The following is a 14373-nucleotide window of genomic DNA, read 5'->3' as shown; positions in this document are numbered from 1 at the left end:
TGTAGGGGTGCAATTGATTTGATCAGTTTCAACATCGTTTTGCATGCTTGCTCAATGTTTAATTTCAGTTAACATGTTTTGTGTGTGTGTGTGTGTGTGTGTGTGTGTGTGTGTGACATGGGGTGCCAAACTCACTGTGGAACAAACACAGACTAAAATGGTGCAATTGTGTCCAGTGCACTTTTTTCTTGTTGTTAGTCAAATAATATTATAAATTTTAGCTCAGTAAAAAAAGAATTATAGTGACCATGGAGGAGCTGAGGTCAATAAAGCAAAGTACTTTAGGGATGCAAACTAGTCACCTTTTAAGTTAATGAGGGGATGTGTCTTTTGGGTGTTAATGTATAAATGCTTGGCAGTTACTGTATGAGATGGGAGTCAGTCATACAGTGTAGTGATTCAGTAGTGTTGATCGTTGTTATATGTGTATGTTCTGTTAAATAGGTTTATATTATCTATTTGTATTTACACTATGTTTAATAAAAATAGTATTTTTCTGCATTGAGGCATCTCATAATTACTACAGCTGTCTGAGCTACCAGAGACCTTCAAGTGTCAAAAGCTCCCAGTAAATAAACACACACATGACAAGACGAACATGAATAACCCATCTAAACAATTCTAAGGTCGTTTTAAACCATTCCTTCACCGACGTACATAAATACGGGTCCGGTGTTGCAGGCTCTCGGATGTGTGCACAACAGCACCGCTGCTGAAAAATATTCAAAGGAAGCACTGCACTCAATAATTTGCAGCAGCTTCACTCATTAAAACAGTATTGGGATATATTAGAAAATGGAAAACAAATCAATCATTGGATAAAGTGGATATTTACCTACAGTCAACAAAAGACTGAGAGATTTTGAGAGGTAACTTGGAGAAACTTCCTGTAAGGGAAAGTAAGTGGAAAGGAGGAGGCGAGAACCGGCTTAATAATATAAATAATAATTTAATAAACAACTTAAACAAAACACACAACCAAAAACACAGTACAGCTGCCTGCAATTCTCTCTCTCTCGAACTGTCGTCCCCGGCCGCCTTTATACCTCGGCGCCCCAACAGGCTGATTGGGGACCGGGTGTGTCTCATTCCAGCCCGGCCCCGCCCTCCTCGGCTCTACACGCCTCCCGGCGTTGCCTCAGGCCGGGGAGCCCCCGGCATGACGTACATCCCCCCCCCCACCCTTCCTCTCCGGGGCATGCCTTATGCCCCGACTGCCGGCGGGTCCTCCCCGCCTGCCTCGACCTGGGAGGAGACAGGAGGGCAAAACAACACAAAATGGCAAGGGAAAGGCCAACATGGAGCGACAGAGAGAGAGAGAGGAGAGAGAGAAAAAAAAGAAACTCACCGGTTCTCTGATGCGCCGTTGCATGGTCCCCGATCACTACTCCACCCTCTCAGGCGGACTGTAGCCGCTCCTCCCCGGGCGGACCAGAGTCAGACCTCCGACCCCCAGCGGACAGAACACCCCTCCACGTTCCCGGCGTCCCGTGGGGACTTTCCTCCGCCCCTGGCAGCAGCCCTACCACTCCAGGCGGTCGGGGAGTCGCTTCCCTCCTCCCCCCGCGGACGGCGGTCTTCTCTCGACCCCTCCGCGTTCCCGGGGGACGGCAGGGCACTCCTCCACCCCCGGCAGCGGCTCCCTCGCTCCAGGCGGTCGGGGAGTCCCATCCCCACTCGCCTCGCGGACGGCGGCCGTTCCCTGCATCCGGGTGGTCGGGCTACTCCGTCCCCCGTCGGACGGCAGCGGCGCTCCCCTGGGTGGACGGCAGTGTCGAGGACCCTGCGACGGGAATCCCTCCTCCTTCCCGGGTTTCGGCACCAGTGTAAGGGGGTTCAGTGGAAAGGAGGAGGCGAGAACCGGCTTAATAATATAAATAATAATTTAATAAACAATTTAAACAAAACACACAACCAAAAACACAGTACAGCTGCCTGCAATTCTCTCTCTCTCGAACTGTCGTCCCCGGCCGCCTTCATCCCTCGGCGCCCCAACAGGCTGATTGGGGACCGGGTGTGTCTCATTCCAGCCCGGCCCCGCCCTCCTCGGCTCTACACTTCCATTGGTGATATGTCTTGTTTATAATGTTGTTGCATCCATCCATGCTGTTTTTCAGTTGATTTGTCTATGTAAACATGCTAAATGGATGTCTTTGACCGTTGCATTAAGTATTGCTGTGTTTTTAGCGTCTTGTGCAGGAGTGCCACAATTTGTTTTACAGTTCTTTTGTCAAGTTAAAAAGAACATCAGCTGTTAAAAACATGTCTGGAGATACCTATGTTATACTCATTTGCACTGCGTTGGTCTGAACAGCCTCTAGTCTTTTAGAAATGCTTTAGCCATTAGTTACATGAATGCTACACATACTGAAGAAAATGTAAAAATACTTTTCTCAATCTCATCAGAACCGAATGTTTTCTAAAAAAAAAAAAAAAAAAAAAAAACAAATACCTTTCTGTGCGTACCCCGAGATGAAATCTTGAAGGGAAAAGTAAGCAGAAATGCTTACTTGACTTTCAATGAATGAAATATAGCAGTGCAAATGAGGAAATTGTTAACCAATTGAATGTATATGTTTATATTCACTTTCTGCATATACATTGTCATATTTAAAACATTATTGTTTGGTTTTTAGACCCATTTTATTTATTGTACAGCTAATGTTTACTTGACTTGAATGGAATATAATAGTATACAGAAGCTGGTAGTTATGTAGTGCCATGCTAAGTCACACAGGCACTTTGAACCTTTAATTTGAGTTTTTCACTGAGATTTTGTTAACAATGACATGTCGTAATTGTAATACCAATTTGTGTCATTTATTTAATTTTTATTCTCAACTGGTAATATAGTTTAACCGACATAAGCTTAAGAAAATAAAAAATGAGGTTTATTTGAGATATGCACCTAGAGTCAATAGTCCTTTAAGTGATTAATTTAATAAATTGATTAAAAAAAACTCTTGTCTTAGATTTAGACTTTACTGGTCTCAGTCTCGACTAGGACTTTGCCCTCACCGGTCTCAGTCTTGACTCGAACTCGACCTACTCTGGTCTTGGACTGGACTTGGACTCGGATGAGCTGGTCTCGACTACAATTCTGGCAAACTGTCAGATGTCTTAAGGGACTGCATTAGAAGGTAGCGATACATGGATGCAATGTTAGATCTGACTCACTTTGCCCACACACAAACACAGACAGTCATACCCCCTCAGGCTCTCGGCAATTACAAGGCAGGGGCCCTAAGTCTAAACTTATCTGATTATATTTCCATTCTGCACAATCCAAACAGTTTTGCCGCTTGAATGAATCCGTTTAAAAGCCTACGGAAGTGAGAAACAGACTTAGCATACAGTCTGTCTACAGGTTCTCTAATATTAGGCTTCAAACCAGAGGAAACCATTTGCAAGAGTAGAATCAAAAGAAAAAGCCCAGAACCCACAACACAGCAAGACTAAACGACCTTCCACAGACATTCTGATAAACACGTCACATAAAAAAATAACAACCGGTATAATATTTTTTAAAGGAATATTCCAGGTTCAATACAAGTTAAGCTCAATCGATAGACTTTATGGTAAAATGTTGACTACCACAAAAATTATTTTCACTTGCCCCTCCTTTTCTTTAAAAAATCTGGGTTCCAGTGAGGCACTTACAATGGAAGTGAAAGAGGCCAATCCATAAACATTAAAATACTCACTGTTTTTAAGTATAGCAACAAGACATAAACAATATGCATGTTAACATGATTTTAGTGTGATAAAATCACTTACTAACCTTTTCTGTGTAAAGTTATAGCCAATTTTACAACTTTGTTGCCACGACAATGTAATGTCAACAAACTCTAAAACCCTAAAATGACTTTAAAAATTACGATTTAGGGGGACCTGGGTAGCTCAGCGAGTATTGACACTGACTATCACCCCTGGAATCGCGAGTTCAAATGGTCTGAGTGACTCCAGCCTTGTCTCCTAAGCAACCAAATTGGCCCGGTTGCTAGGAAGGGTAGAGTCACATAGGGGTAACCTCCTCGTGGTCGCAATTAGTGGTTCTTGCTCTCAATGGGGCGCTTGGTAAGTTGTGCGTGGATCACGGAGAGTAGCATGAGCCTCCACATCCTTGGAGACTCCGCGGTGTCATGCACAACAAGCAACGTGATAAGATGCACGGATTTACTCTCTCAGAAGCGAAGGCAACTGGGACTTGTCCTCCGCCACCCGGATTGAGGTGAGTAACCGCACCACCATGAGGACCTACTAAGTAGTGGGAATTGGGCATTCCAAATTGGGGAGAAAAGGGGATAATAAATTACAAAAATCACGATTTAAACAACTTTACAGCTAAAATAATACAGAGTTTTAACAGAATAATTAATGTAAGTGCTTTATAAAATTATAAGCTTCACATTTCTGCCTTTAATCCCTCCAAGAATTGGCCCCATTCACTTCCATTGTAAGTGCCTCAATGTAACCTCCATTTTCACTTTTTTAAAGAAAAGGAGGGACTCAAAATTATTTTTTGTGATAATCAACATTATGCCACAAATCCTGTAGACTGAGCTTAACTTGTATTGAACCCGAAATATTCCTTTAACCCAGATTTTTGCTTTTTTAAAGAAAAGGAAGGACAAGTCGAAATTTATTTTTGTGGTAATAAAATGAACCCTATAAAAAACAATCAGCTCAGCGGTTAAGGCTCTGGGTTACTAATCAGAAGGTTGGGGGTTCAAGCCCCAGCACTGCCAAGATGCCACTGTTGGGCCCTTGAGCAATGCCCTTGACCCTCTCTGCTCCAGGGGCACCGTATCATGGCTGACCCTGTGCTCTGACCCCAGCTTAGCTGGGATATGTGGGAAAAAATAATTTCAATGTATACGTGCAAATGTGTGATAATTAATTAACTGAATGCTATTGCTTTTGCACAATGCTGCATCCAAGCTACTAATGTAGGTGTCAGTGTAAGTCCAAGACGACTGTCATATCAGCCAGTGAAACATTTAAATATTACTTGCTTGCACTTTAATAAACAGAACTTATCAGTTTCGCCAACTCACACTTGTCAGTCAAAAATAAATAAATAAAGACAACAACGGATTAAAATAGAGTAATATGGAAATTACAACCCAGTCCATCAAAGGACCAAAAGTGACTGATAATGATTATTTGTAGCGCAACTTCCACTACAATCATATGTCCTTTTCAGGGCGATTATTGTAAGCCACTACTCTGATAAGAGGAAAAGTTTGACATCCAATAATCTAGCCAAGCCTCATTTTGTGTGATTTATTCATTCCTCAGTCTACCAACTGTATGAATAAACATCAGGAGACTGCAGCAGTAGAAAGCGAGGTGCCCAAGCTACAGCACAGAAAGGAACTGTGCTGCATGGGATAACAGGAACTGTGCTGTCACTCTGTTTCACCTTTGGCACTGTGCTGGGGCTGTCTTGATAGGGCTCGCAAAAAAAAAGGCAAACATTTTGTCAAAAATTCACGAGACATCTGCTCTCATGTCGAGACCTTTCCACTACACAGCACAGAGATAAATATGCCGCAACTGGTGTTCGGCCACATAATTATGGGGCATCTAGAGAGCTGCGGTCTTCCATGCTTTTATGGCCCATCTGGGACATCAAAAAAAGAGAGCTTGACTCCCATGTGTTCATATGCTTTTTATTGGTGCTCTGAAAGGAGGCGAACATTCGTGCAGTGACAAATCTAAACTGAGATTGTGCCTTTGATTATCGAAAGCTTTAAAGGCAAATGGGTCAGACCCTCCTTATACAGTTGCATGATAGTACTGCGCCCACATGTGTATGAATGAATATATGGTGATGTCTTGACATAAGCATGTGAGTATGTGCATATGTGTGTTTGTGTCTACACATAATATCCTGCTTAAACAACCGAGCAGGCCGTTTTAATCACATAAATATGTGGATTTCAACAAAATTCATTTTTGTAAGCATGGAGGATTATCAAATATAATCAGAAGATTTAAAGATGGCTGACAGCTGTCAAATGATGCAACCAAGTGCCACCGAGACAGGCCTAGAGCAGGCGAAATTTCAATATAGCAAGCAGGATTAGGTCAAAATCCACAGAAACAAACACACCAATGTTCACAGGTACCTTAGGCATATCATCGTTGGAGGATCCAAATTTTTCCGAGAGTGTGAGAAACATTCATGCAGTGTGTTATTTGTAGCACTCTCTAAAGGGGACCAACCTTGGGTAGGGGGTCCCTGATTTTCAATGAGCTGTCTCAGTGTCACACTGTTGGAGTTGTCTCTTGTGCGGACTCCATCAAGTATCCCTGTGGAATTAGAGCCCGGTTCGCTATTAAGCACAGCACGAGAAACATATTCAGCCTTTTGATGTGGGAAAAAAACAAGCACATGACACCTGTGCATCACCAGGGACCTTTTCGGCTTCTGCGCTCTCCTAATTTATGGAATACTCTGTGTTCCCCAAGCTCCGTGAGGATGACTGAACCATTCTGCCACGCATTGTGCACCAGTCGCACTGACACTCATTAGTAGGCAGCTTCAGAACAAATACAGCTGCCCCGTGGGGGAACGTTGGGCTTCAGAGGCTTGCTGCTCCCCTGTGGCGTTTAATGCCACCCTCCGTGAAGGAAAGCTCTTGGATCCTGCCTCTTCTTCATGCCACCTTTTGTGACAGGTTCCCATTTGGCGTTCAAGACTACAAAGTCTGGCAGTCTCAAGTGGAGCCAAGCAATTGATCACCAGAGAAATACTGGAGTTGAGAAATGTTCAGCAAGCATTTTCTACCCATTGACCAAAGTGCTGGGTTTCCTTTCAGTCACCACTAAGCTCCCTTAAAGCTATCCAAGGGCATTGAAAGTACACTTAAGGATGAAAACAAGGATCGGATCAATAAAGCCTTGAGCAGCTCAGAGCAAACACCTGACAGATGAGGTCTATAGCGTGCTAGTGTAAGCATACACTCCATGGCAGGATACTAATAAGTGTCAGTGACACTGTGCCATGCATAATAGGGGATGCTTGAATACATCTAACATAAGACAGGGGGCCCTTTATATCCCTATGTGGCATGTTCAAATGAAGACATGCTCAAGGATTGTACTGCTTTTAGCACACCAATGCTTAGGGCATTGTAATTATCAGATGAACCTCAGCCTATCCAAGCCTCTTCACAGTGAATGAATCACCAGTGCCAGTACTTTAAGATCTGTCAAACAGGATGGATCGCTGGGCTGTATATCAGCCATCTGCCTGCGGATGGCGAGGCCATTTTTACAGCAGCTAATAGATGAGAAATGTGACCTGTGGACAGAGCAGAACACCTTGCTAAAAGGTACCCTAAGATCGGCCACGTTATGCTGACTCACTGACAATCGCCATCTCCCATCAGACCTTTTTGCATCGGCTCCGGTATGTTCATGTTCCATTGTGGCACAACCAGACGTGCACTGCATCACCAGCCTGGTAGCCCTGGATCTGGATCCCGCATTGAAACCAGGAAGTAATAACATTCACATAATCAGTGACAAGCATCATTCGGAGGTTCCATTTTCCCCTCTAACATTACATTTTTACTCCACTGATGGTTAGGTTTAGGTTTGGGGTTTGAGTTGGGGGTTAGAGTTTATAAAATATGCATTCCTCTTCACTCTATTACATCCTGTACAGCTGAAAACAACTAGCTTCATAACTCACTTTTGACACCCCTCAGTGGACATTTTAGCCAGAAAATGGAGCTAACACATGCCCATCAAATTTTTTGCTAAGAAAATGTATCATCAGTCAATGTGTTTGCTGGACATATTGGAACAAATCCGGTCATCTCATTTCGGTGTTAATTTTTTGTTGTAATGTGATGGACTATGCATAATAATAACAACACAACTAAGTCAAATGAAAGATAAACATTTATTTATTATATGCCTAGTTGCTTTTCCACACTATTCAAAATAAAAAAAAACAGCAGTCTTTGAATTAGCTACTATTTTCTCAGATTTTTCATGGCCCAGAAGCATTCTGCTGTTATTCTTTGGTGCTGGAATTTGTGCAGCCAGAGTGCATTTGCATCATTTGAACGTACTCTATCTAACATATGTATGCTTTGTGTTAATATTTTCACCAGACATTATGGGACGTTTGAATGGTCAAAAACCGTTATTTACCGGCTAACGGAAACCCTGGTGCCAATGCGCCCAATAATACTTACCGCTTTGGCCACTGAGGGCAGTGTTTCGGATTTCAGTAAGCACAGACCGATTTTAGCTAATGAAAAGTCAACCTAGTGTTTCCCATTTCACTGTGAGATCAGGCAGAAATAACTGTAGCCAGCATAGACACTTAAGGGGACAGGGGACAGCAGACCCACACACACACCCACATCCCCCTTAAATATTCAAAAGAGTGGACGATCAATATGGGTTTTTCAATCACAGTGTTTAAACTTTTGCATTTTCACTACTGATTATCTAGTTACAGCTTTGATTTTGAATGACATCTGTTATCATTAAATGAAGCTCAAGTCTACATTGCTTCATCATTTCAAACCTGACCACAGAGCAGCATTCATTAACACAATATTGAACGTTAATATAACTGTTCTTTACCATGTCTTCAATACACCAAATACCCAAACATGGCATGATGAAATTTAAACGAGACCACTCATTTCTGATATGTTCTGATATTATAATGTATACCACAGCAGCTAGACACATGGCATAGCTAAGGGATTATGGCATTGATGCTTTTCTTTGTGACCGGATATTACACAATTATATTACAAATTAGTTGCAATAAATTTTGCAATAAAAATCCGAACAGACCCCTCTTTTCAAACATTACCCACTGTGTAGGTGTGCTGTTGTAAGTACTAGAAATGAACACAGAGTGCATTGATGTTGTGCTCCTGTGATATTTACATCCCATGGGATTGGTCTACAAGTGATGGGGCATGTTGACCACAGGGTATTACTTCAACCACATCTGTCGGGTTGTCACCTACAGATTCATATATCACAGAAGCAAATATGATATACTCCAAACTTCAGTTAAAAAAATACAAATAAAAAAAACTCCTGAATGGATGCTATTGCATTTGCAAATGGAATTTTTGTCATACTTTGTAAACAGTCCTAAAGGGCTCAAAGAAGAATCAAATAAGATCCTACTGAATAAATTGCAGACTGAAAATATTAAATTCCTATTTGATTCTAATAAGATTCTTGGGGGTTCATCACGTTAAGACTGGTTCCAAATCATGACTGAAATTCCATTGGCATTCCTTATTGACAAGGCACTTCATAAATCCCACACATTAATGCCTGGTCTCTCTATGGAGCCAGTATAAGATGCGAGACGCTTACCTTGCGCCCAAGTGTTATTGATGAAAGAAAACAGCAGAATCCAAACGGCACCCCACTTCAGAGACAACGCACGCCTAGACATGATGCTCCGACGCGTCTCTGCGCCCACAGCAGGCGTTCGCCCGCGCTGCGCTGGATACATGTTGCGCCGTAGTCCCGGTTTACCCAGAGCAATGCGAGACACTGAGCGCTGACAGGTCTAAACCCAACGAGGAGGAGTCTATAAAAGAGTCTGTATGCGTCAGGAACGAAATATCGCTCCAAAGAACAATGACGCAAAGTTTAAGAACTGGCAAACAGCACGCGACTTCACATGCTAATCACTTTCTGTTAATTCAGTTAATTAATTAAGGGTTGTGGGTTAAACCTAAACTAAAGTTAATATGTTACGAAGCAGAATAGAGAATTTTTAATCTCAGAATCCTTAATGAAGCAAAACTCGAGCTCTGATGATGCAGTCATTAGCGTTCAAAGGAGGAAAAGCGCGTGATAAAGCATCTCTCAAAGTGTACGCGCTCCGGTGCTGCCGTGCTCTGAAAGAAGCACTATAATGCCACTGCTGGAGAAAAGTAAGATTTAAAGTAGGAAAGACTCGATGAGGTCATATTCCGCTTCAGTGTGGTTTGAGCATTGCCCCCAAAATGCAGTTTCCGTGTCCTTTCAATACTGCGAGCAACAATGTACGAGTGGCTGAAAACTCAGGACTGAAGCTGAACTCTTCACTGCGGGAGGTCGCCCCCATGCGGCGCATGACTGAAGTGCATCACATTAGTACCACGATTATTTTACTGTATGGTTTTGTTCATAATGTATATATCGAGCATCACTAAAAGTTTGGAGATTATTCTGACTGCAGCGAGAGCATGTTTTGTAAAATGGCATGTTTTTTTTTTCATCAACTCAAACAAACAACAAACATTGTTTATTTCAATTTTAATTCATAAAAAAGCAATACATAATTTCCAGTATTTAGCTCCTTATAACGCCACACTACAAGAGCTCTGTTTGGAGGACAAGAAGCTCCTAGAGCAAAAATATTATTAGCTGTCTCCCGCTCTTTCTCTCTGTCTGAGACCGCAGGCTCAGTGTAAGCTTTGATCCTGAGGACACAAATCTGGCTTTAAATTCCGAATAGATCCAAAGACTCCTGCGCTCGTTACTAAAGCATGCTGTGACTCACATACTGCAACATAACTGTTTTAAGTTACATCCAGAAACCGCATTCACACACTGAGCAGGAGGCAATGGGCATTCAGAATGTTTACTGACATTCTAAATATACGCATGGTAGCAGAGGTGTAACTAATTTGTCTTTAATCATTCAGCACAGCAGATGATTTTGATGATGACAATGATTCAAGTGGTGATGATGATGATATTGGTGAAGGTGGTTATGATGATGGTAATAATGATGGTAGTCATCATGATAATAGTAGTGATGATAGTGGTAGTGATGGTGATGGTAAATTCATGATGATGGTAGCAATGATGAAAATGGTTATAATGAAGTTGATGATGATGGTAGTGGTTGTGTTGATTATTGTGGTGGTGAAGATGCTGGTAGTTATGATGGTGGTTTTGATAGTAATGATGATAATGGTGATGCTGATTGTAGTGTTGGTGGTGATAATGATGATGACGATGTTAGCGATGATGATAATGGTGATGCTGATAGTGGTTTTGATGATAATGATGATAGTGATGATGAAGGTGGTGAAGATAATAGCAGTTATGATGATGATGAAGGTTATCATGGTGATGATGATTATGGTGGTGATGATGATTATGATGATGATATTGGTAAAGGTGATGATGATGGTAGGGGTTGCAATGATGGTAATGGTTGTGGAGATAATAATAATTAGTGATGATGATGATAATGATGGTGTTCATTATGATTTATGATGAAGGTGATGCTGACAGTGGTTGTGATGATAATGATGGAAGTGATAATGATGGTGGTGACGATGATGGTAGGAGCTGTAGCGTTGGTAATGGTGGTGGTGATGATGATAATAATGATGGAAGCAATGATGAAAATGGTTATGATAAAGGCGATGTTGAAAGTGGTTGTGATGATAATGATGATGATGACGGTAAAGATGATGGTAGTTATGATGGTGGTTTTGATTAGTGGTCGACCGAAATATCGCAGAGGCCGATAAATCAGACGATATTTAGATTTTTTTAATAATAGGCATCGGCCGATACATCTTCCCCTTTGGCTGATTTGTTTCTTGAGTGCGCTGAGAATCGCCTGCTTGCACGTGAAGCAACTGAGACATGTAAACGACCAATCAGTTTGTTTTGTTGTTACATGCCATCGTGTTACTACAATAATAGACCGGTGTGCAACACAGTGTCATTTAAACGGTCTGCATAACAGAGCCACGGCAGATGCGTTTGAGCTCATAATGTTAAAGTGCTCGCCGGTTTCATTCTCCCTTTCTCTCCTCAACAGTTCCCTGTAACTTTTAACTGTCTTGTCTAATGATAAAAAGGCAAATATCAGTAAAACTAATATCATATACCATCTGCAAATATGTGCATATCTCATTTAAACAGATGTAATAAACCAGCATCATATAACTTGAGCAGATCCAGCATCCTGTGGAGCACTCATATATCTTCCTCTGAAGCACGTAATCTAACAGTCTCTCCTCAGTTCCTTGTCACCTTTAACATGCTTTTCTAATGATAAAAGGCAAATATAAATAAAACTTCTATTATATACCTTTTGAAAATAGAAAGATATCTCGAAAACTGATGTAATTCACAAACGTCACGAAAAAACAATGTTTTCTTCCCATCGAGCGCTCATCTAATATCTTCCTCTGAAGCGTGTATTCCATCAGCCAGAATCAAAAACTTCAGGATCAATATCAAAAGTTCCTCTGATTCACAAATCATGATGGTCACTCCATGACAATCCAAACAGGTGATCCAGGCCATTTAAACTTTCAGGAGATTGCTGCTCGTGCTGGATCCGCACGAGCGCGTGAGAGCAACTTCAAAGTAAAAGCACTTCACATGAGTTATGAGTAAATGTCTTATTCACTGTGCACTGTATGTGCAATTGGTTTGATTCTGTATTTTTTTAGAAAATGCGATCATTAATGCGCACATGCCATCCATGGGTGCTGGACAACTGTGTGTGCTGTTATTTCCTTCTTCTTAATATATTAACAATTTCTTAATGTGCAAATACATTACAAAAATTTGATGACTAAACAGAAATTAGAAGAAACTGCTTTCTACCATTAAAAATAAAATTGTATTTTATATTTTATATTATTATTATAAGTTAAAGTTTAGTGTGAAATTGAGTAAATATAGTGCTAAATAAGAGTTTATTCATTATTTAGCAATTTTATGTTTATGTTATTTACTATATTAAATTGTGTGATATATCGGCATTGTATCGGCCTATCGGCCACCCTGCTCTCTGGAAATTGGCATCGGCATCAGCCGTTAAAAAACCCATATCGGTCAATCACTAGTTTTGATAGTAGTGATGACGATAGTGGTGATGATGATGATTATGTTAGTGGTGGTGGAGATGGTAATAATTATGGTAGAGATGATGATACTGGTTATGATGATTGTGATGCTGATAGTGGTTGTAATGATGGTTCTGATGATGATGGTAGTGATGATGGTGGTGGTGGTGGTAATGGTGGTGGTGGTGATGATAGTAGTTATGATGGTGGTGATATTAATGATGGTGGTAGTGATGATAGTGGTTGTGAGAATAATGATTATGGTTATAGTGTTGATGTTAATAATGTTGGTAGTTATGATGGTGATTTTGATAGTAGTGATGATGATAGTGGTGATGATGATGATGGTAATAATGATAGTAGCGATGATGATAATGGTTATGACGATGGTGATGCTGATAGTGGTTGTGATGATAATGATGGTAGTGATGATGATGATGTGATAATGATAATGATGGTAGTCATGGTGATGATGACGATGATGGTGGTGCTGGTGGTAATGATGATGCTGGTGGTTATGATAGTAGTTATGATGGTGGTGATGTTGATAATGATGGTAGAAGTGATGATGGTGATGATGATAGTAGTGATGATGATTGTGGTGATGGTGACAATGGTGATGCTATGATGATGATCAAATAATAAGACAAAGATTCAGATTAGTCACTAAAACATGTATTCTCCAGCCCTCAGAGTAAATACCTCAGCCCTGAGTTAAATGTTTGCATGTTGAACAGATTGCCTATGGTTTATTGTTAAGGAATATTCTCAACTCAGATTAACGTGTGCTGGGGAAGGAGGAAAACAGAAGCACAATAAACCTCATGAGTAATGCAGAATGGGCTTTGAACTGTGAATGAGGCAGAAGTAAACCGTATTGATTGAAACTCACACTGTTGCGCTTCTGCTTTTTTTCTTTCAAGAAAAACATTTCTCCTTTAATGAAGAAACAGAGAGCTCACGGCATGTGAGACGGCAGAACAATCCACGCTGTTTGGTCTCCTGAAGTCTCGTCAAGGATCAGGCTCAGCAGCAGGGTGTCAGCGCTCGGTGGAGCCATGTTGAGTTGTGTTTCTCATGGCCTGTTTTAATGATGTGCAGATGATGAGACTCACAGGTTGGAAGATAGCTTTCCACTCTCACTCTCATCCAGACGCAAATTGCACCTGTCTTGCTGTTATTATACCACTGTGCATTGCACCCAGGTAGACATAGCAGGTGGCAAGGAACAATTGTTAACTGGCAGAAGGAATAGGTGGTGCACTCTTCTGGTGTCTTTCTATATGTGTTCAGTAGTCTAAAGTACTTATAAAAAAGTATACATTTAAAATAGATTATTAAATCCATACTAGGGGTGAGTAGTATGTCAAAAATTTTATATGACAGTATGAGTAATAGTATATTATGTTGAAGGTATATATCATGATATAGTTATTTTTGTTGGAAATTTCACACAAATATTTTTATTTCCATGTAGAAATTCCTAATTAAATACTTTACA

General features: G+C 41.0%; 1 protein-coding gene across 1 annotated transcript in view; it reads right to left on the bottom strand.

The window, feature by feature from the left end:
- Nucleotides 1-9583, bottom strand: part of LOC127451667 (protein sidekick-2-like) — a 237775-nt gene extending 228192 nt beyond the window's left edge. The window contains exon 1 of the mRNA XM_051716518.1: nt 9373-9583. Within this exon, the coding sequence (XP_051572478.1) occupies nt 9373-9514 (142 nt within the window). The 5' untranslated portion in view covers nt 9515-9583. The remainder of the gene's footprint in view (nt 1-9372) is intronic.
- Between the last annotated feature and the right edge of the window lie 4790 nt (nt 9584-14373).

Source organism: Myxocyprinus asiaticus, chromosome 14 (assembly GCF_019703515.2).
Source record: "Myxocyprinus asiaticus isolate MX2 ecotype Aquarium Trade chromosome 14, UBuf_Myxa_2, whole genome shotgun sequence".
Lineage (NCBI taxonomy): Eukaryota > Metazoa > Chordata > Actinopteri > Cypriniformes > Catostomidae > Myxocyprinus > Myxocyprinus asiaticus.
This window is presented reverse-complemented; position numbering and strand designations above follow the sequence as displayed.